At 29.2% G+C, this 24,626-nt stretch overlaps 1 protein-coding gene across 6 annotated transcripts; it reads left to right on the top strand.

The window, feature by feature from the left end:
* The first annotated feature begins 4,221 nt into the window (after positions 1-4,221).
* On the top strand, positions 4,222-24,178 carry by (blistery). 6 transcript variants are annotated; one of them, XM_035091508.1, is made up of 18 exons: positions 4,222-4,672; positions 5,480-5,959; positions 7,318-7,500; positions 12,401-12,469; positions 13,446-13,661; positions 13,743-13,903; positions 14,035-14,184; positions 14,535-14,832; positions 14,954-15,191; positions 18,230-18,516; positions 18,969-19,507; positions 19,727-19,940; positions 20,038-20,226; positions 20,698-21,053; positions 21,140-21,242; positions 21,601-22,150; positions 22,264-22,546; positions 22,658-22,817. In XM_035091508.1, exons 2-18 carry the CDS (start codon positions 5,915-5,917, stop codon positions 22,815-22,817), a joined length of 4,041 nt encoding a protein of 1,346 aa, XP_034947399.1. In that variant the 5' UTR covers positions 4,222-4,672; positions 5,480-5,914. The 6 variants fall into 6 exon arrangements, with proteins under 6 accessions (XP_034947399.1, XP_034947395.1, XP_034947394.1 ...); XM_035091504.1 differs by having other exon boundaries at positions 4,223-4,481; positions 20,035-20,226; XM_035091503.1 differs by having other exon boundaries at positions 4,223-4,595; positions 20,035-20,226.
* The last annotated feature ends 448 nt before the right edge of the window (positions 24,179-24,626 follow it).

Raw genomic sequence — 24,626 nt, 5'->3', positions numbered from 1 at the left:
AATTGTCTGGGCGTCAGATAAGAGACGTCAGAGAGAAAAATTATCGGTTGAAACTGCACTGTGTCAACATTATTAATTATTTGGTTGTTTGTTGTTAAAACAAAATCTCAATTGGTATTAAAAAATTCAGAGATTATTTTTCAGTCATGGTTATTAAATCAAATAATTTGTGAAAGAAAACATAAGATAATTATTGCATGATTTGCTACTTTTTATTAAAAAGTGAATATTTTGAAGAGATAAAAAATACTTTTGAATGCATTTGATGAGTGTAATTATTTATTTCAGATATCCTTGTGATAAATAATAATTATTAAAATATTTCAAACTATGTAATTTTCATCAGCAAAATGAAAAAAATTATTTAAGAAGACAAAAAATATTTATTAAATGTTGAATTTAAAAACAATAAATCATGAAGTATCTGTAGTATTATAAGTAGAGACATATTTTTTCATCTTTCTAGCAGCATTCGCAAGAGCTCTTCATCTTTTGAAGCCATCCACGAATCAACCCAATTTTTAGTATCTTCATATGATGTAAAGTGCTGCTCAGACAGGTGATAATCAGAAGGGGCAATGTCTGATGAATATAATGGGTGGGGTAGGACTACCCAATTATCTTGAAAATATTTTATTTCTACCTAAATATCTAAGTATCTTATTTTTATGGGGTAACTTGAGAATGAAAATTTTTCAATTTAACATTTGAATTTTATATTCCACATAGATAGCCAACTACCGTTCCCTGTCAATTTCATACATACATATTTTATGGACCGCAATTCATAGAAATCACCGAGTTTGCATGATAAATCAAACGTGCTGAAAACGTTCGATTAGAGAATAATAATCAGAGCGTGAGTAAAAGACCAACGGCCAACCCATGCTCAATATGTCCTCCTTTCTTCTTCGATTTCTCATGTGCTCTCAAAGACGTACATGCAAATTTGGCTTATCACTACAGAAGTTTTAGAGAAAGTCATTTTTTATTCAACAATCGGAATTCCAAAAAGGGGCTATGAGTTATAATACTTCTATTTACTTACTCAAGCTTGAAAAATTTTATTTTTAAATCACACTTTCTATTGCATGCAAATCTTAGTATTTATAAATCTGCGGAAAAGAACACAATTATTTTGTAGGCACATGAATTTAACTTTTTCATTTTCTTTTTATTATTCCATTCATTTCTTTCCAACCACGAGCTGCAAAATTTTCTCATAATGGCACGTCACACCTCTATTATGTCCCATGTATTATAGCCTCAACACCTTTTGTACTTTTCTTTTTTTCGAGTATTCAACAAGCAGTTTGCTAGCAAGTACATGTATGGATTGGAATTATAACTCTAACAAGTTAGAGTTGTAGAATTTATTTGATTTGTTTATTTTTATTGCTTACGATTATCTATTTTAATTGGCTTCTTTTATGTGTGGATAAATAAACTTCTAGGTAACAAGATACATCTATTTTAAATTCGTTTGAAGGTTTTATGACAGGATAATTAAAAGACATAATAACAATAGAGAATAAAAAAAAAAAAAAGGAAACAAGAGAGAATTATTTTATCATCAAAAATATTTTTGTTAGATATTTATTAAAAATGATATGAATTTCATAATCTTAAATATCTTCTGCTATTGATCTGATAGAATTCCAAAGAATATTGAAATATTTTCAATCAAAAATAGGGCTTCTTAACTGGCTCAATAAATTATCAAATTACTTTATAGTTCTGAATTTTTGATTTCATCCCAAGATTTTTAAAATTCCATAGGGAAAGAAAATAAATAAAAATCCAATCTCTGAATTATTGGGTTCTGCTATGCAGTAGCACAAACCATCCACTAAATCTTGTCAAAAGGTTAAGCATTCACAGACTCTGATACCTGTACTGACTGGAAATTACATGTTACTCCAAAAAACTGAACATAAATTCACATCGAACAAATACCCTGCAAAAAAAGAAACATTTTAAAATAATTGCAAATAATCTTTCGCAATTTCTAAAATTTATTACTTACCTTAGTACATATTTTAATTATTTTAACATAGTTTATTTAATAAAGAAAAATATTAAACAAGTTATTTGCTAACAAATAATCATTGTAACAAGTAGAAGTGGTAGAATTTATTTAACATACGAGAAATGAAAGCTTATATTATCACAACCTGATAATATCGAACTCATTACATCACGAACAATTAAGTAATAAATATTCAATTCCCATAGTGCTAACTTCCTTCCTTATTCCTCCGTTCATCAGTTATCTGTCAACCTTATCATCAAGTTAAGTCATAAAGTAACTATTTATTGGCCAACTTTTGTTTAAAAATTATTCAAATTGTCTAGAACTACATTTTATCTGCATGGAAATAATAAAATATATTATGGTTAAAGCTCGAGCAGTTATTTGCTCAAACAATATTTGTCGGTGTGACCAAAGAGCCACAAATTCAAGGCTGTCTTGTAAAACGTGATGAGTTTGTAGTGATGTACATATGTAGGTGCGTATCCTATATATGCTTATACATATATATAACAACGTCAGATGGAGAATACCCGCATATATGTTACTTTTTACAGTCAGACTTAATATTTTAACTAGTATGAATAAAAGAGAAAAATCCTTTTAACCCTTTCATTTTTAAAAATACCAGGAAAAAAAAATTCAATATCAGCAAATAATATTCTGATGGTTATTTAAAATAATTAAAAAATAATTCATTTAAACAAATGCATTTTTCGTTAAATTCAATAAAATATTTTATTGCAAATATTTTAAATTATTTTTATTGATTAAAATATTAAATGATAAAGTGTTAAGTGTTTATGTATTAATTCAAGTGATAATTACGTTCAAAAAACGATGAAATTAAAGACGAAGTAATATTTAAGATAAATTATGTACATCCGAAGATGATTCACGCGATCCACTTAACATTCTTTACAAGTTTTCTCACATACTCCTATTAATTGCATAATAGTCATTATCATCTCAAGTCCTGAATGAATTTGTAATCTTAAACTGATTTGTTTTAAACAAATACTTTGTTGTTTTTTCTTTTTAATAAACACTTTATTTATTTTAATTAATTATTTAAACTAAATTTTTTAAATTATTTATGTCTTAATGATTTTTTTAAAAAAGTGCAATTGAATAACGTGAAATGATATTCAAGTTGTAGTAATGATTACTACGAAGATTATTTTACTCATTTTAATTATGAAGAAAGATGATTAAATAAAATGAGGTTCTTTATTTTTCTATGCACACATGTTTATGAAGTAAATCATTTGTGATTCTAATCTGCGTGAATAAACAGCAACATGAAAAGTATTTGAGTTACTCATATCATCAACAACATAATTCCTTTGATCAAATAACTTGTCCCGCAATGTGGTATCTTTTTTATTTTGTTTTATATTGCTAGAATGTATCTACTGATGTCGTCAACTGTACTGTCTGTTTCTAGTGTTTCTACAAATGTCTTGTCATCCTTCTAACATCCTTCTCTGTTTGTTCCTTCTTATTCTTTTACTTCTATCTTTCTACGTATATATTCCTTTAGCTACTCTTATATTTTATTTTTCATTCAATCCAAGTATGCAACAAAAACGTCTGACAATACTTCTAACATTTCTTTGTTTGAACATTATCCTTTAGAACCATTTTATCTGATAAAAGTTTACAACAAATCTCTTGAATTTCAATCAATTGAAGGAAGAATCTCAATAAATACTATTCAATAGAATTTTTTTGACTCGACTACTCACAATTATTTTATAACAATAAAAATATTTTTTTATCTCAAGGGTTTATAATCCTTTTTTTTTTATTTTAAGTAGGCTATGAAAAAGAATAAAATAAAATTTTTCTAACAAAGAATACTAGGCAATATTTAAATTATTATGTATTTTTATTAAAGTCTATGGGCCAGTCATAAAAGCTGTATGCAAATCAAAAAAAAAAAAAGATAGACGTGATTACTTAGGCAATTTTTATAAACTATATTTTATAATTGTCAAGTGGATGATTGATTTCCTTCTAATGACTCTATTAATTTTTTTTCATTTATATAACAATTAACAGGAGTATTTTATACATACCAAGGACATTTGGTATATGTACACTATCTGTTCATACGACGATAAGACTTACCTAGTGTTCATAGTACTCGACCTAAAGAGATCTGGCGTGGCTTCTATCCTTAAGGTCTTCTAAACCAGTATCTTCTTCTCTTCAGCTTGTTGTCTCTGTTCTCCACACACATATGATGTTCAGCCGATAAACACATTATCCCCTTAAGCTTTTCTCGCTTTGTTGGGAACTCAAGTACGCAATAACTGTTGAGCTTTAAGTGGTAGTGGTGTGTGTTCATGAGGAGACTGTAGGCAATGAACACTCCAACATGCTTCAACAGTCGCTTCGGGCACGTTCGTACGCTCGTACTCTCGAGCTAGAAGTGTTTGTCGTCGTAGGTTAATTTTTCATTTAATCTCTCGTATTCAAATATTTAATATTTCACGTAATCGCTCGTTAATTGAGATTAAAACGATTAAACATTGATTATTGAAGACTAAGTTATTGAGTATGGTTTTTAGTTTTATTTTGAAGTTATGTTAGAAGTTGGCTATTCATGTTTTATCACAATTGTGAATTCATGAGGTAGAGTAAATCGCTATTCTACTGGAGAATATGCTACCAAAGTGATATGTGGATTCACCACGTTACTAATTTTATTCTGTTACAACTTCGTCATATTCCACATCTGGATAATAATCTAATCGTTTGATACCATTTATCGTGATTAAATAACAGACGACTGTGGATTATAATTCATTACCATCATAATTTGCACTGTTTTTATATCAAATCTGATTCTACGTATTTCTTTTAAACTTTTATCAGCTGTTTATTATTAATTTCATTCTTTCCTAAATTTAACGTTTAAAATCATCAACTGTCAGTTGTAATAATTATTAATTGACTGTCAATAAATTAAAATTGTTGGTAAAATTTTTGTAGCAACTAAATGACAGTAGTTGTTAATTTTTTTATTTCAACCAATGAATTGTATTAAGATCCGGTTTAATAAAAAAAAATGTTAATTATGATAATAAATGAGATAATTTTCTTTACACTGAGAAATGAATTTGCAAATTATTGTGAAATAATAAAATAATGAATTTAAATTATTTTTAAAAATATTTAATGAAATCAAAAAAATTTGCAAGTGTTGAATAACTCACTTCAAATTGTCGCAATATTTTGGCTGGTTTAAAATAAGTTTTGCATCAACACAATAAAATTAGTAAACAATTGGAATGACATTGAACAATAATTGACACAATAATAAATATTATGATTGTTAAATAATAATATGCAAATTATTTTCTCAGTGCAAAAAAAAAAAAAATTTAATCAAATCTCTTTGATGAATGTGTAATCAAAAATATATTTATATTATCGTAGATTGAAAAGTCAAAAGAGAAGAATATAAAAGTGAAGTGAAAAGCAATTAGCATCGAGCTGCAAAAAAAAAACAAACGAATTGAATTTATCAATGTAACGGGTATTGGAGTTTAAATCATTGGAAGCATTGTTACGTCGTGTCGTGCTACTGATTATTTATAAGGCTATTCCAAAAAAAAAAAAATTCTCAACACGATATTATTGAATATGTAATGTTTTTAAACTAAACGTCATCGTCAGCAGATTCTTACGTTGCATTACTCTCGACGAGACATAATAAAGACACAAAAGTTTTAATGAAAATATATATATGAATATTTTTAAATAAAAGCAACACATCTGGAATTTTTTAGTGACGACAGAGTTTATTATTTAATATAATTGTTTACTTTTATCTTCTTTGTGCAAAAAAAATTTTTTATTTGAAATGCTGGCATGAGGACAAAGGCTTTTTCAAAGTACAACGATCCTTTTGATGAGGTATTTAATTTTTTTTTCCTTTGGTTTTAATTAAAACTAAATAATTTCATTTATTTTAAGATCTTAATCTTTTTATCTCTACAAAAAAGTAATTCCTTTAAAAAAAAAAACTAACTTTGTTAAATTGCAATTTTTTTTCTAACTTTAATTATCATTTGTTTACTTAAAAAAATTTTTTTTTCTCAATTACTCTAGTGCTTTATTACATGATGAATGTAAAAATAAACAATCACTGGTATGAGTAGTATTTTTTATGAATGGATAAATATAAAACAGGGGCTTTTAGTTGAGTGATTGAATAATTAGTTAGACATCAGAAATAAATTAATATTGATAAATAAATGAATAAACAAATAGTTAAATACACATAATCACATGTTCTAAACATAGTCTGATCCAGAGTTATCATTTAAATTCCATGTGTACCGAAAAAATGTTGCAGTATCGTACAGTGCCAGAGAAAAGATACTTTATCTTTAATGCTCTCTTAAAAGCTAAATGGATGTGGTATCAGTCCTTTTTTCAGTCAGAATAATCTGTCTTTACTTTGCATACAAGAGTCTCCGAGTAGTCTAAAAATAATTCTATGTGAACGATGCACTCGAATCTGCTTAAAAAGTTTATGACAAAATCCAGATCATTCGATTATAATATTATGTAGGATAATTGCATTTATAATTCAACAGTTTACAGATTAAATATTTAATCTCAATTTATTTCGTATCTAAAGAACCTGTATGAATTATTTATTTTAGTATCACAGATATTGTATATTAGAAATGAGACAATTAGAGTTATGAATAATTAATTAAACGTGAAATATAATAAAGAGAATTATTCATTATATTTCAATATAATCTATTTAATGAATTTTATTATTAATATTTTAAAAAATTATTATATTCTATTTGATAATGAATATAAATGTTAATTTAACCCATTAAAACCCACGCCATATCTACAGCAGATGTCATCGAACTATTGGATTCATAGCATAGCTAGAAAGTTTGATGACTTTTTTTTTGTTTACCAATTGCATTTGTTCAAATAAAAGTGTTTAAAAAAATTAATAGAAAAGTTAGATTTTTTAAAAACAATACTGCTATTCGTTTCTACTGGAAAAATTACTCTTTGCACCCTTGATTAACAATCTACTATTAATTTTATTAATTGGAAAAAATATGACTTGTTTACAGTCAATTATTTTTTTAGCGTAGTAATGAAGAAAATAATATAGAAAGGAATATTTACACATAATTAAGCGATATTTTATTGGCGGAAATGTATGTAAATTTTTCAGAGAAAGAATTCCGGTATTGACATTGACTATTTACTTAGTATTTTATGTTGATATATAGAGCACGAGATTTCGGGATACATCCCAGCAGATTCACAAACAATGGCAAACAGATCCTGCAAGAGCATTTCCGACAATTGGCAATACTAACATCAATTCATCTCTTGTCCTTGTCAGAGATGGTACAGCTTTTGAATCGACGCCAAATCCATCTTCCAGTCCCTCAGACGAGTTCCAAGTCACGGTGAGTTATTACCAACACTTTTTCACCTTACAGCCACTTTGTTTATTTACTTTCCCCGGTCAGCATTAAACATACAACCTTTTGTATAAATTCTAAAGTCACCTCATAATCTTTGCGGGTTATGCTGTGATGTTGCTTGTTAACTGAATTCTAACATCCAAGGATTTTTCGTGGAATAAAAATAAAGGAAACCAGTAGTAGGACTCGATTGCGATGAAAAAATATCCAATAACGTCGATAGAAAATAAACGAGAGGGTGAATCGTTGGTATAGAATTTCAAGACCATTTGACTGTTCAACATCACAAGCTGCTTACTCTATCCCGTCTGCTTCTCGTTTAGTTGCCTTATGCTACATACACATAATACTCTCGTACTGTACTCTTTGTTTGTAACGTAACGAATATGTATGAGAAAAATTTCTAAGTTTACATTACTACCGCGGTTAATTGGGTGATGTTAGAAAGTCGAGAACCAGGAAAAGTAAACCCGACTCGTCCCACGAATGAAAATATAAAGAATATTACACCTCAGTTCTCGCACGCAAATGCTAAAAGTTGGACTAAAAATTACTGCTATTTAAATGAACTTTTTATCGTTGACTTTTTGAATATGCTAATTATACTCAGGCAAATTATTTTAATTATCTTCCAACTATGATAGTTAATTTTTAAGCATAAATAAAAATTAATTCATTATTAATGAAATTTAATTTAAATAAATCAGAATTTTTTTCTAATGTTTTCAATAAGAAGTTCCTTTGTTATTATTTATAATAATTATTTGAAATAATACAAGATTAATTACTTCAAAAAATTTTTCATACGTAAATAGACTTTTTGGAGTAGTCATTAATTAATGATTACTCCAAAAAGCCTACGACCTATAATAAAATTATTATTTATTAAAGTCATTAAATTTTTATGATCATTACAATGAATATTTTTATCAGTTATTACGAAAATCAAAATGTAAATATATTATTAGAATTTTTTATCTCAACATTAATTAACTCTTCAATTAATGTACAGTCATAATGGTTGATTAAGACATAGAAAACTGCAGAAAAAAAATATCTGATAAGCTATTATTAATAGTAAATAAATAACAATTAATTGAAAAATAAAAATTAACCTACTTCATATGTCTTTTAACAACTATATCTGAACTCGATTAAAATGACTCAGACTTATTCAGAAATCTACAAATATCATTAAAAAAATGAATTATTGATATCATTCTAATATGATAAAAAATTTTTCACACTAAAATGATAAACTAATACCAGACAAACTAGAAACAAATAAAGCCATATAACAAGTTTATTCTCTATTTATGAATTCAAACAAACTAGAGCAAATATAAAAATTTTCCTCTATCCAAAGTTTTTCATTAAATATTTCTGCTTATTGTCAATAAACACTTGTATACGTAATCTACTTTTTGTTCTCATCTACTTTTTGTCTCATGCATTCTTGTGCAGTAATTAAAAAAAAAAAAAAAAATGTACAAATGAGGAGGATATAAATGAAATTGTTAAAGATACATTTATATCGATGAAATAAAATAAGGCATCATCACTTCCTGTGAGATCATGTTAATTGTTTATACGCTCGTGTAAGACTCATATGAGTACTTACGTAATCTTTTGACAACACTTAACTCTGCCGGAGAAAGATTAAGTAAAGGATTACATTTATACATACCAATGTGCATGTACACGTAATATTTATAGTTATATTAGACTTTGTAATATATATATATACATATATGTGCAAACACATATTCATATCTCAAGATAATTGTTACTATATTATCATTATGCCTATTATTATTTAAGAAGTTAAAAAAAAAATAGTAATTAAACAAGAAAAAAAAAAAAATGAGAAAACCTATTTTAGTAAAAAATATATAAATGTCAAGGATATAATAAACTCACGCTAATATATAGCATATTAATTTTTTTGATGTTTCTACGAGAATTAATTGCTAAATACGTCAGTCAGCTGGCATAAAACATAGTTGATAAATGAACTGTTGTATTTAACTGTTAAAAAAAAATTCTAAGGTGTAGAACAAAAAATAAAAATAATCAGTGAAACTTAAGCAATTGCAATAAAATATTCTTCTCTTCCTTTTTATCACAAATGTTTAGAATAATATTCTTATTTTTATTTCAAGTGATGATTGATTGGATAAATTTATTTATTGACCATGCAAGTGTGACAGACGTGGAAGTGATCCACAAATAACTCGAGTAAAGTGGACTTCGACCTAAATTCGATTAAAATCAAATCAGCAATTTCGTTGATTACATTTTAAATATAAATTTTATGTTGAATTACTCAGCATAAATGACTTTAAATGTTACTTTAAAATGATATTAAATACCTTTTTCTATTCAGAGAAAGCCAGTAACATAAATCAAAGCCCACGTAAATTCACAATTTTGTTATAGGTAAATTTCTAAATCTTCTGAAAATTGAAACTCTACTTTTTATAACAGTATTTTTATTGCTGTGCCTTCTAAGAAAGGCTTTTCCTTTTTAGATCTTGCTTTTAATATTATTTTATCAATTCCTTTTACTCCCACTCACTTTCAAATGGTTAGAAACGGTCTGAAGATGTAAAATATATCAAATTATTACTCTGTCTTCATGGTGGCAAGAAAACATCAAGTCTTAAATAGAAAAAAATTGGTAATTTTTTTCAAATTAGTTGCAAGTGAAGTAGATTTTTATTCGTTTAAGAAAGAAAGAGAAGGAATGATTCATGTTGGGAAAAAAAAAAATTTTATAATTGATTTAAAGTAAATTATTGAAATGAAAATATCTAATGGGTGGGTGAGAATGATTCAGAGGAAAAAAAAAAAATAAATGAATATGTTCGACTATTGAAGTAATTACTTATTGTTAGAATCAAGTGGGGTAAGTGTAATAGGTGGGGCAAAAGTAATAGCCATTATTAAACCTTTTTTCTGTAATTATTTTTCATTCATTGCATGTTTAAAAATATCAATGCTTATTTTACTGAATTATTTTTAAAAAACTAAATTTATCATTACATGATTATTTTTATTTCAATCTTAAAATAAGATAACATTTTCTCTTTTTCAAAATTGGCAGTTATTTCTTTCATATTTATACACTGAGAATAAAAATTTACTGTAAACCAGTAATATTTTTTTTTAATTAATAAATTATTTACACTAAGACTGGACTAATAATATATTTTATTGCGAATATTTAAAATTCTATTTACTCATTAAATAAACATTTTGTCATACAGCAAAACTTTGAATAATTTAATTGAAATAACTTCCGATTTGTAATTCCGTACAAACAAAAATCCATAAAAAAAGCTCTTTGAGTAACTTACATCTAAAAATCATGTTTCCTCTGTTTAACATTCTCTTTGACACCATTATCCATGTCTAGAACTTTGCTTTATTTTAATTTGGCTGAAAGGATGAAGGGGATAAAGTAAGAGACGAGAATGACAAAATTTATGTGAGGTGAAAAAAGAGCCATTAATTAGCACTTACACATTCTTCATGGATATACAAACTTTTCAACAGTCCGCGAATTTAAGCTCAAATTCAAGCGACTCAGTTGCCATGACTACCACCAGTTCTTCCTCTCCCCACTTCCGAATGTTCTCACCCCGGACGTGGGGATTCATCCCTCAGAGCTATATCCCGAGTTGCAGTAGCGAGCCAGGGCGGCACCCAAGTGTGGCGCAGTCGTTTGCTTGAGTTGACCCAGGTCGTAAGCTCCTTCAAAGCTAATAAACCCTCTATCATTTGCCGATGTTTGTACTTGGGTACACTAATAACATTACTCTTGAATCGAACAAAAATTGTCTAGATCTCAGTATTAATAAAAACGAATCAGAGATCTATTTCACGCGTCAACAAATAAAAAAAGATAAAATGAAACAGTTTAAGAAGGATCAAGGATTAAAATTCCTCATAAATAACTGAAACAAGTATGAATAGTGAACAGTGACCAACAATGAGGTGTGTTCTCATTAGAAGTAATAAATTAAAAAATTCCAATCGACTTGTCATTTATCTGATTGTGAATCGACATCATCAGAAGGTTGCAAAGTACCACCCAAGTTGTATCTCTACGTGGGCGAGACGCGTGTTGCGAACAATATGTCCTGGAGACTGAATTGTTTGCGATTAAGATACACTAGATTAGTAGTGAGTGGAGAAAGTGCTATACAATTATAATAATATAATCATAGATCATTTGATTGTCATTTTCTTTTTAACTGGTATGAAAGTAAGCTTTCGGTCTAGACTAAACAATTAACGGCCAAGGAAAAATTCCAACCGTCGGAAGAAGCAAAGAAAGAAAGGAACGAATGAAAAGACGAAGGGTATGACGAATTCCAGTAGTAATTCCATGGCTCAGGCTTGGCGTGGTGCCCGAAACTGTCGCTACATCAACGACTACGACGCAAATAACAACGGGAATCTGCAGCATAATGTCGAACATCACCATCATGAGGACGAAGAGGTAGCCTTACGTAGAAGGACTGAGACACTTCTGCATCGTATCGCCTTTACCGTTTGGCACGCGGCACTTTATATTGAACGCGAGGTGCGTTACACGCACGTGCGTGTGCGCTCTCTTTTTCTCCACTTCCGTTTCTCGTAAACTTTGTTATTTTTATGTTTGAAACAATAATATTGAGAATCCTCGTCCCTACTTCTCCGTAAAATGACTATTTTTGTTTTTATTCTCATCATTTTGGGTTTGTCCTTGACAGTTTCATCTCATTTCCATTTGTCATTCAAACTAGACACCAACTAATATAACTGTTTAGTTGTTCTAAGTTCATTTCTACATATATGTCTAACTTGGTGAAAATTTTTTTATTGCCTGTTTCAGTACAATGGTAACTACGATCATACCAGGAACATTGAACACTTTAATTCCGCATTATACGAAAAAACGAAGGTATGTTTTTAGATTTTTGATTAATACTTTGTAGTCTTGTGATATTTCTGTTACAAATAAACAATAATGTCACAAAAACAATTAACTGCAGTAATATTAATAATTAATTATTGTTAATTAGTATAATATAATGATATCATTAATATAATTATTATTGATATTAATATTTTATCACATATATTAACATTTGACAGTCATTTTTATCAATCAATTTACCAACCAAAATAATTTTTATATGTATACTTGACTAAACAATTAAAATAATTTATTTCTTCAGTATGTCAAAGAAAAATTTTCTGCCTTGGTGAATCGAATGATTGAAAGTTATTATTATTGACGTTGACAGCTAACTAGTATTTATTTACATAGAAAAGAAAGTTGCATATTCAAGTATAAATTTATCAACTATGAAATTTTCCACTAAGTAAATATTACTAGAATTAATCATTTTAATGTTCAATTTAAGTTTAATTCATATGTTGATGTCAGTTGGAAGCCTGGGAAAATTTTCCTGTCCAATAAAAGCTATCATATTTTCGTTTCCTTTTGATATTAAACCCGTTGATTTACATGAAATTTTATCTACAGAATAAATTGATCTAGACATCTACTCTCCAACGTTCGAAAAAATTTATAGAGAAAATATTTTCTTTTCATTTCTCTTCAAGATCTCTAGATCCCGAAATTGAACTTGGAACACATATTTATCATTTCGTTCCCAGGAAACCACAACTTTTTCCACAATTTTTATGAATAAAATTATAAATTATTATCGCTATTAGTTGAAAAGAGAACTTGGTCGATGATAAAATGAAGAGATTCAAAAGCTTCCTATACCTAGATGTTATATCTTCCATTACATTGTACTTTAAGCGTAACTTCCGTAAGAGCTAAGCTTAATCTTAAATTATCATCTCTCATGCTCACAGCAGGATTATAGTAATTAAATGATAAAAATATCTGATTGGACATTCAGGTGCAAAAAACGCCATCGATGTCATCAAAGTCACCAAGCATTCGAGTGGATTCACCGTCGATTATGTTAACGGGAAAAGGAGGACGGGTTAGTGAGGTCATGGAGCTCTCCTACGTCACCGAGAGGATCATTGCACTATGGTATAGAGAAGACACACAGGGAGTTCTTGAGCACGCAACAAATTTACTTCGGGGCAAGCATGCCAATAATTACATGGTAATTTGAATCACGTTCTTTGCATGCATTTATATCTAAATTTTAACATATAATTTGTACAATGAATTTATTGACTTGCAGATATTTAACCTGTCGTCTATAAAAATAAGGAAACCCAACACTCGAGAGTGTGGCTGGCCTCAGGGATTATCGCCGAGTTTGGAAAAACTTTGTGCTCTTTGTAAAGAGCTAGACTCTTGGCTAAATGCCGCCCCCAATCATGTTGTCGTTCTTCACTCGATGTGAGTTGTAATTAAATTTCTCTTATTAAGAGAGCAACTGCTTTATAAGGATGCTCTTTTTTTTTTCATTCAACTTTAAACACAATAATAAGTGATATAATAACCCACTTATTTTATTATAATCATTCAAGTGACTTCAAAGAGAGAATTGGAGTTTGTGTATCAACATACCTGAACTACAGTTGTATCTGCGGGGGACAAGATCAAGCACTTGATACATTCGCTATGCAAAAATTTTTAGATGATAAAATTGGATCGATACGAGTACCTTCACATCGTCGGTAAGCATTAGAATTACTTCAATGGATAATTAGATTATTTGCATTCAGCAGATAAAGATAGCTCGAATGATGTTTTTCAAACAGTTTATTGCTGTAAAAAAATAAAGAAGATCTTTAGATTTTACTATGTGCTAAAAGTGACTACAAATGAGCTAATTAGCTAGGATGATTATAATTTACTCAACTACTTTTTGTTAGTTGAAAAAAAAAACCAATTACTTTAATCCAACGAATTATTGTCAGTTCAATTGGTTTTCATGAATTCAAAAACTAGTTCAATTTTCAAACAAATCGATACATGAAAGAAAAAAGAGTTATAAAATTGATGAAAAAAAAATTTTAATCTGCAGCTACATCGAGTATTTTACTGGTCTTTTATCTGGATCTTTGAGGATCAATCCCTCACCTCTGTACCTGACCCACATCACGGTTTTAGGCGTTCCACTATTCGAGCCAATCGGCTGCAGAGCTTTTCTTAAAATCTACGAAGGATTAACGCCAATCTATACGTCTGATCTGTACTCCGTAACGAATGCACGAGAATTCACTGTCAACCTTGGAAGTCTTCGACTCAGAGGAGACATCCTGATAAAATGCTATCACAGAATATATTCTAAACAAAGTCGAGAAGTCATGTTCTCCCTGCAGGTAAATTATTAACGTTAAATGCCAAGCTTGTATGGTTGATTTACATAATTGTACTGCTTCGTTGAAGCAATTATATTTAAAATGATTAAGTATTTTCTATGTAATTACATTTTTGTTGCAGTTCCATACATGTGTAATTACGGAAAATGTAATTTCTTTTCCTCGATCTGAACTTGACGTGGCTTGTGATGACAGAAGATGTCCGGCTGACAGCGTTGTAACGCTTTACTTTTCATCAGATGCTAAACGTCAAGATGGTCCAGTGCCTGCACCTACGCCTGCTGTCCCTCATGCATCTGCTCATCATGATCCAATCTTACACTGGGACAGTTACCTCAATTTAGATACCAGTGATGATGGTAAGTGTATTATTTTACGAGAGAATAATTAAGCTGGTAATTAATTCATATAATAGAATACTTAATGTCTTTCATCTACTAAAATTAATTGAGATAAAGAAGTGCTTCAATGACAAATTGATGTTTATTATGGGGAGATGCTAAATTATATTTTCAATTCCTTTTGAATGAACATGAAATAATTGATTTTTCTTTCATTGAGACATTAAGAGGATGAAAAAATAGCTGATGATATTGATTGAATTTATAAAAATAAATAATTAATTCGTCTTTGAATTTATAGTCTGGAACAAATGAACCAGATGTAGTCCATGTCCTTTCTCAGCAATCTAATTGAGAACTTTGCCATTCTTCTAGGGTCAAAAGGCAGATATTAATGTGCATCAGAGCTTAAATTACTCTCAATAAGTAATGATACCGTTAGAGTCTAGTTAAAGTCTAAATGCATGGCTGAGATTTTAATTGAAAGCTAACTGAAGGCTAGGTTGAAATTAATTAGTAATTAAAGCTGAATTTTTTTTTGGAGATTGATGATGAAAGTATGATTTTAATAAGCACCTAAATGTATTTTTAAATGAAAATAGATTATGGCTATATATAAAAATCATATATTTGTCAAGAAGAGAGAAAGAGAGAGTGGGGCATGTTACCGCAGTAGAAGGCTGAATCAACTGCACGGCAATACAAGTTAAGTAGGTAGTGGGGAATGTAAGAGTTATTCCTGGTACAACAGAGTGTCTTCGACAGAATCTCGACAGTAGTTATGAGTTTTCTCGCGACTTGGTCGCACTTTAGTCGTGCAAATAAGCTTTTCACCAGTTCTATTTATCACTTAACCATCTTATAAGTGCACTTATTGTCTTTGAACCACCGAACTTCTTATTAATTACATTGATTTGCCATAAACTTTACTACTTAATCATTTAATGTGGTGTATATATCTACATATATTTTAAGTTGGACTGCATTTAACAATTTTCCACACTGTGAATAAGAGGAATTCAATTAAGCAAATAGGCAAGAATATCTGAAATACGTAAGTTACAACATTTTACATCAAAGCTGCCGATTTTATGAGCTCTTAAGTTACCTTGAAGTCATAAAAAAAAAGAATAAAATGGTCTTAAAATAATGAGGATTGAGAAAAAAATTAAAGACACTTCTTTGTACACTAAAGTCTGCAAAGTTTTTCTAAATAATTTAGCACGGTTTTTTTTTTAATTCTTCAAGAAAAGGAAGAATTGTTTTATGTCATAAAATGGGAAAAAGTACTGGTTTGTGTGGGAATTGCGTAAATGGTGACTCCGGTACTTTAAATATCTTGTCACTGTTATCCAAGATATGGTTAGCGAGATCATCCGAGGCCACACGGTTCCAAGAGTTGCCGTAGAAGGACTGAGCATGAGTGGCCAGTCGAACAAGCTCCTTCTTTCTCTCTGCCCTTTTCATTTGTGGCTGATTGGGAACAAGAAGCATTTACTGCACATTGGAAAAAATTAGCAACAATCAAAGTTGATAGTTTAATTGATATAATTATTAAGTAGACATATATATCATCATTTTAACTGGGTAACTAGCTCAGAATATTTTTCTAAATTCAAATCCAATTCAATTCACTGAATGCTTTTACTTTTGACGATAAAATTTAATGACTTCAAAAAATATAAAATTTATTCACCAGTTGACAAAACTAAACCTTTTAATATTTTTATGACTTATTTTTCAAATAAATAAAATTGTTTTTTTTTTTTTTTTGGAATAAAAGATAATAATTTTTATCAAAATATGATGAATATGTAAATAAGAAAAATTAATTCTCATTGCCAGATTAAAAATTTCAAGGGAAAGATGATTTTGTTGATAAATTTGTTCATTATATCCTTGATGATTGATTATGATTCAAATGATCAAGTAATTTAAATGTATTAATGAGCAAGAAATACTAACGTTAAAAACATTAAGAGCGTAGGAAGTAATATTACTTAACTGATTACAATGAAACTTCAATGGAACAGTCATATATGATGGAGGTGGAAATACAAGAACGCTCTGTCTTTTAGATCTCATGACCATTCTCGCGAGTACAGTATCATTTATACGCTTTTGTTGAGTGCTCCTATTTCTTCAGCTTTAGTTGTTCTTTTTTTGTGATTTCACTTCGCACGAGAGAAGTACACTAGTAAGTTTATTCAATTTCATCTCGCATTTACTCAGAAGCATTTTTTGCACTGAGAAACTTTCTACTAAATAAAACAAGACGATTGGTTGTATTCATGTACCTATTCGCTGATTATTATCATCTTAAAGTCCTTGGAGAGCCAGTAGCTATATTTAAAATATATATTAGGCTTCTCAACGATGTCTCTATAAATTTCTTATGTATTTATTCTAGATATTTTACTATTTTTTAATTATATTCATTGATGGATAATTAGACCCTTTTTTTTTTAGGAATATAAATAAGTTGGGAACTTGGTATTTTTAGCTTCGTTCATTACTTCTTCAGCTTCTCTTCCTGGATTTCAAAAATTTTTTCAGTTTAACATGAGATACACTAAGTTGTCTAATTAAATTTGTAGTCATAATTTAGTACTTTTGAATAATTAATTTCTAGGATGTAAATGAAGTTTATGTTGAATTTCATGTAAACGTTAAAAAATATTATCGTTATTTAAAAGCTAAAATTAAATAGCTTTTAGAAAGAAGAGAAACATTTCTCCCAGTTTGTTTATCAACATTTCTTCGATTTCGTTTATTATTTTTACTGATTCCACTTAATTTTTTCTTCTAAATCTTTTATAAATTAATTTTAAGTGCATTTTAAATATTTATTTTTCAGATTTTGAATAATTTTTAGGCTAAAAAAAATATCAAACATTTCATTACTTCCAATTTAAAAAATTCCTCGAGTCTTTTCTATGAAAATATTTTTTTTTAAAAAAAAGAATATGATTGATAAAAGATTGCATTCAAACTAAAAACTCATCAATTTTTAAATAAAAAATTTCTCATTAAATGTTGGAATGAAATTGTTTTAGAGGGAAGAGAAACATCTCTATCATCTCCACCTCTTTCATCATCATCAATCCAACTATCTCCTCGGAGCTTGGGATACACCTGTGGTCCTATCGATGGCTCTCTTTATGCAGTTGTTCATCAAGGCACAAGTGGAGCTGCTCGCGGTTCTCCGTTGACAGTTTCCATGGACAGTGGTATCAGCAGTGCACCACCACAAAGACCAAGTCCACCAGAAATCGAATTGTCTGAAAGCCAAGTGCATGGAGATCTTGATAAATTGCTCTATGATATGATGATGACTGTTGAGGTATCTATTCCATTCAACATCATATTTAGCAATAATTGCCTCTAGTAGAAGTGATAAATAAAACCAATATAATTCTCCCCACATGTCATTGAACAAATATCGATTCATTTTGTGACAATAAGACCAACCTTTTGACCTTCCTAATTTTTTGGGGGAGCATGAGGCAGTAAATTGTGGCCATATGTTGCAGTTATTACTGAAGCAGTATGTTTTGTTCTGAGAATCGATACTAAAATGAATGACTAATGGTGACCACACAGTTTTTTCATGTAGTTAAGTAGTTTAAACGTCATTCAGTCACACCCAATTTTTCTAGTTGATTGACGGATGGATATATAATATAGATCTATAAGAAATGATATATGACATGATATATAGCACAAGTTAAATGTCAAATTTCTTGATTGCCGAGTTCATTCATTAATCTTTATAAACTGTTTTTTGCTTTGCAGTCAATGCCAGATCCAACAAACCTTAACGAATGTAATCGAGCAAACAATCGAGTCCAAAAGTTGTATGTTCATAACGGAGTAAGTTACGACAGTAGCAATTCTACATCAAATTATTCAACTCTACGAGATTCTTCACACCGGAGTTATAGCAATAGTGCTCGAGATTATCTTCACGGTCCATCAACTAATAATTACGAAACGATGAAAAGTGAATCGAAGAACAGTTTCACTGAGTCTAAGAAAACATTAACGCCTAAAGCAACTATTAGCTTTATGGATGAAGATATTCCTTATCATGCAAGACAAACCAGTCAACCGTTTAGTTACGGTGCTACGACAGATATGATTAAACATCAGAAACTTTCATCACCTTCCTTAGTAAGAAAGGCAACGATGAAAGGCTCAGCACCCATTGCACACTTTGATGATATTCTTGGAGAATATTCGAGATCTGTCAGCCCATTAAGTCCAAATACACCAGACCCTCCTCCAGAATTTGCCAATGGCTTTCAGAAGTCCAATTCTGACTCCACTGATGGGTATTTTTATTTTATTTAACATTCATTTTTTTATTAAAAACCCTGAGAATATATTATAAGAGCTAGTTTAACTTTAAATGTCATTGGAACTTATTTTATGCATTCATTCAATCAATTAATTGAGATAAATAAATTTATTCATTCTATTAAAATAATTATACTCGATCAATATTTATAAGCACCGATTTATTATAATTTATTATAATTTTCTCATTTTAGAGTGTCTTGGTTAAGACAACAGCAGCTAAAACTTGCAGCTCGACGTGATGAAAAAAGTCCAGGGAAACTATGGAGACAAGAGACGAGCAACCGTGTTATTGGTGAATTAAGAAGTTTACAGCGAAGCCGTTTAAGGCAGGATGGATATGCCAGCGATTCAGCTGTTCTAGATAATGACGATGAAATGTCAATGCACAGTCCAATTCACTCACAGGCAAGTTTATAAAACGAATTTATAAATAATAGTTGTATTTTAGTATCATTCAATTTCTCATTTCCTGACTTTAATTTGAATACCTTTTCTATAGCAGACTATGCGACTGGCACCACATACATCAGCCCCTGCAAGTCCTTTGTTACGTCAAAGATCCAAAACCCGGAAATCAAATGACATAATAATGAATGGAACTCATGGGCGACCACGAGCAGAAAGTGTTAATGAACGACCATTCACTTCTATCAAACGCTCCTATGAAACTCAGACATTTACTGATGGCCAGGTAAATAGTAGTTATTATTTATTGAAACTAGGGGTTGGGTGTTCAATTTATTGAGTTTATAATTTATCATACAAAATGAAACTTTACTATTATAATAAATTATAATATCATAGAACTCATGTTGATGGATGATTCTAATCTAAAATAATAACAAGTTAAGTTTTAAAAATTTTATAAAGCTAAAAAACTTTTCAATGAATTATCTAATATTTATTTTTAAATATTTTTTAATACTTTTATTAATAAAGCCATCAAAAAGCCTTTTCAAAGATAGATTTATTCGAAAAAAACCATCCAGTTTTTTAGCTTCTACAAAAAGAGTGATGTATGATATGTATGTCAATAGCCATTGGCAAAGAATCACTTCAATAATAAAAAAAGACATGATAATATAATTTATAACAGAATAAACATAAAATTTGATGGCAAAGCATTCAAGAAAAAAATGATCTGTGTAATTTTATAACCTAGCACAATGAATCTTCATCATCATGGCTCGATAGAAGTATTAGTCCAGGAAGCGCAGCAATCGGAACGGCCTCTAGACCACAAACACCCGCATTTCCAGTTTACCCACGCACACCTTACGTCAATAATTCATCTTCAACAGTGACATTCGCTTCAGATCGGAACTATATGGCTTCGAGTAATATCAATAATGCATATAACTATTCGGTTCAAAACAATAATATTCACGAACTGGATCATGGTTCTCATAATAACAACAACATCGATAGAGAGTATACAAACGGACATGTTTTTGTAGAAGAACGTCGACATGTATCTTCAGAGATGGGATTGCCGCCTAAGAGCCCACCAGCTCAACGGTTAGCTGATTTTTATTCATGAGTTGAACATAATTAAAAAAATTATATTGAAAATATTATTTATTGTTGATCATTTTTAATTACAGCAAGGAGTATCTCATTCAACCAACAAGCGAAACGATTTTAACGAGCTCTGTTAATCATAATGTTAACACTCCAACCCACGTTGAATTTCTTCAGAGCCCAAAGGTAAATATTACAGTCATAATTCATATTTCATCTATCAAAAAATTATCAACAATATTTGAAGTATTGGTAGCTATTTTTCTCTTCAATATTATTTGCATCTATTTTTATAAGCTATAAAGTAATATTCTCATCTTCTATCGATTAAATTTATGATTCTATTCTGACAACTCTAATTGCCAATGATTTATTGGCAAACAGAGATAAAACGAATTTTCCAACATTCTGTCAATAAATTATTGTTTAATGAATTTAAGACAAATCGAATGTAATCATAAATTATATTAACAACGTTTACTACTTCCTTAGTTCAAGTTAAAAATTACGGTCAGCATCTCATTAAAATATCTTATTATTTTAGAGTACAACATCCTTCTTTTCAATGAGCAGCAGTGGTCATTCATCACCTCAGGTTCCATTTTATGGAACGAGACGATCGAGCATTCACTCCAATACTGAGCCTCAAGAAGTATCTGATATTAATGTGAAATTTGTTCGAGATACTAGTAAAATTTGGTATAAACCTAATATTTCACGAGAACAAGCTATAGCTATGCTGAAAGACGCAGCACCAGGAACATTTGTTGTTCGTGACAGCAATTCATTCCCAGGAGCTTTTGGTCTTGCTCTAAAAGTAGCCACTCCACCTCCAGGGGCACCAAGTAGTCCGAAAGATCCATCAAGTGAATTGGTCAGACATTTCTTGATAGAACCAACTTCAAAAGGTGTCCGATTGAAGGGATGTGCTAATGAACCAGTATTCAGCTCACTTTCTGCGCTGGTTTATCAGCATAGTCTGATGACTATGGCTCTACCTTGTCAATTATTATTACCAGAGCCTGAAGCTGCTGCTAAAGTTCTTGATTCTCCGAATACAAGCAGTACTCAACAGCTATTAGCTCAAGGCGCAGGTAAATATGGCTCATTTTGTAATGCATTGTTTACGCTTTGCTAGTATAATTATTTGATTTATTCGACATTACTTGAGCTGAAAATAATAAATGTTTATTTGATGAATTTACAGCTTGCAATGTTTTATATCTATTTACTATGGACACTGAGTCTCTCACAGGCCCGCAAGCAATCAGAAAAACTATATCGACTCTTTTTAAGCAAAATCCTCTACCTACAGCAACGATAGTCCATTTCAAAGTTTCCACACAAGGTATTACTCTAACGGATAATGCGAGAAAGCTGTTTTTCAGAAGACACTATCCAACTACCAACATCAGCTATTGTGGGCTGGATACGGATGAACGAACGTGGAATTATTCCAGTAATGATAATGAAAAACATTCTAGTGCTCAGTAAGTATATATTATAGTCTTGTATCTGATTACTATTAGTTAATTAAACTACCTAAAAAATGTTATTTAATCAACTAGCCCTTTTATTGAACAATCGTTTAATTGTTTCAGCCGTTGCTTCGGGTTCGTTGCAAGAAAACCTGCCCACAAATCAGATAATCAATGCCACGTATTTGCTGAACTTGAACCCGGTCAACCGGCAACAGCGATCGTCAATTTTGTGAATAAAGTAATAATGGAAAGTTCAACAACCAAAGCAAACATTGTTTAAGCCTTAGAGTCAGCAATTAACAAACTGGATAAATATGAAATATTTATCCTTAGAAATGATCAAAAACAAAGAAAATATAAAAGACGAACGACAGAAATCAAAGTTCATATATTTTTCTCTCGAGAAAAATAATATGTGAAAATAATCAAAATTCTCATGTGCCCTATTCATACCTCGTAAACGAGGCCTTAATTATAAATATTAATGAACTAATATTGAAATTAATTGATTAAGTAATTGATAAAATTACTACGACTAAGGAGCTTAATTTACAAAGTATCCGTCGTTAAAAGTATCTTCCAAGATGATTTTTTTTTTTTAAAAAATAGATTTAAAATTTTATGTTTAATAAATGTAATATAAGTAATTAAGACAATTAAGGCCGCTAATAAATGATCGTAAATATAAAATATCTGCATCAAATAATATTTCGAGGTTAAAATAAATGTTAAATAATTCAAAGTATATTCAAAAGAGTTTATACAATGGGACTTTAATTTATTCATCAAAGTTAATTAATTAATCATCAAGATAAGAGATATTCATAAGATGTAATTACAGCAATTTAATCTTGAAGTTTATTTTTTCGTTAATATCTAATAAATTATTGAAAATGCCTTAAAATTATTCAATACAATAATAATAATAATAATTTTAATTAAAAGCCTCTTAATTATATTTTGTGAAATACTTGAAGAAAATATAAAATTGTTATCTATAGAATACGTAATGCAGTGAAACTTTTTTTTTATAAAAATGTTACGCTTGGAAATAACACTTTTACTTATTTCTTTATAAACTCATAAGTTCCGATGAATAATTTTGCGAGTATCATGATTTATTTTATATCTATTTACAGATCTATAATAATAATAAATAGTGAATATATGTCATGAATGTAAATAATATAATTTCTCATCAAAATAATAAGATTTAATTATTTAGATTATTATCATTTTGATGTTTTTAATTAGTAAATATTTTAGCTGTAACAAATTAAAATTAAATTATTTCATGGTTAAATTTTAGTTTAAAAAAATAATTTTAGTTATAATGAGCATTAAGAATGGTCTAAATACCCAGTTCTTTTCACCAAATAAAATCTACATTATTAATAGAGAGTGAAATTAACATTAATTATTGTTAATGAAAATTTGTAATTATTATTAGTTAGCGATAACTATCAGTGAACGATCCATATAGATAATAAATGTATGCAATAATGGTAGTAGAAAAAGAATTAATAGACTGCAAATTACAAGATATTTTCTTGTAATTATATATGAATGGTAGCTCATAACAAACACCAAGAAATAGAAAATGTTAATAAAATACAATGTTGAAAATTTAGAATTTACAAATAAAAAAAAACAATTGAAGAATAGTAGTTTAAAAATGAAAATAAAAATATAAACTCTAAATAATAATGATAATCTTATCAATAATAATGATGATGATAATAACATGATACATGCCACACATGTGCTAGTCAAAATTCAATCTACTACAAAGGGTACTAATTATCATGTGCATTAGATTATACAAAAGATAATCAAGTTAACAAGTTTATCAAATTCATTAATTTTTATTAATGATTATGATTAATTGAAGCATCTACACTTGTTTCTGATGCACTCTTTTCCATTGAATATTATTTATACACTAATGTATTTATAGTTAATTAGTACAATTATCTAATAATATCAATCATAAATACTTAAGAGTAATTTGGGATTTACGTATGAATTATCAGTGCCTATTTTAATAAGCCTAAAAAAAAATAACAAGAATTATTAATGCTATTTATTG

Source organism: Chelonus insularis, unplaced genomic scaffold (assembly GCF_013357705.1).
Source record: "Chelonus insularis isolate UGA/USDA-ARS -01 unplaced genomic scaffold, ASM1335770v1 contig_88_pilon, whole genome shotgun sequence".
NCBI classification, from domain to species: domain Eukaryota; kingdom Metazoa; phylum Arthropoda; class Insecta; order Hymenoptera; family Braconidae; genus Chelonus; species Chelonus insularis.
Note: the sequence above shows the minus strand (reverse complement) of the source record. Positions and strands in the feature narration are given on the sequence as shown.

Excerpts from the sequence above, each read along its gene's own strand:
- by (XM_035091507.1), top strand. The coding sequence starts at position 5,915 with ATGAGGACAAAGGCTTTTTCAAAGTACAACGATCCTTTTGATGAG. Across the intron at positions 5,960-7,317 it reads ACAACGATCCTTTTGATGAG|AGCACGAGATTTCGGGATAC; the intron begins GTATTTAATTTT and ends GTTGATATATAG. Across the intron at positions 13,904-14,034 it reads GTTGTCGTTCTTCACTCGAT|TGACTTCAAAGAGAGAATTG; the intron begins GTGAGTTGTAAT and ends TAATCATTCAAG.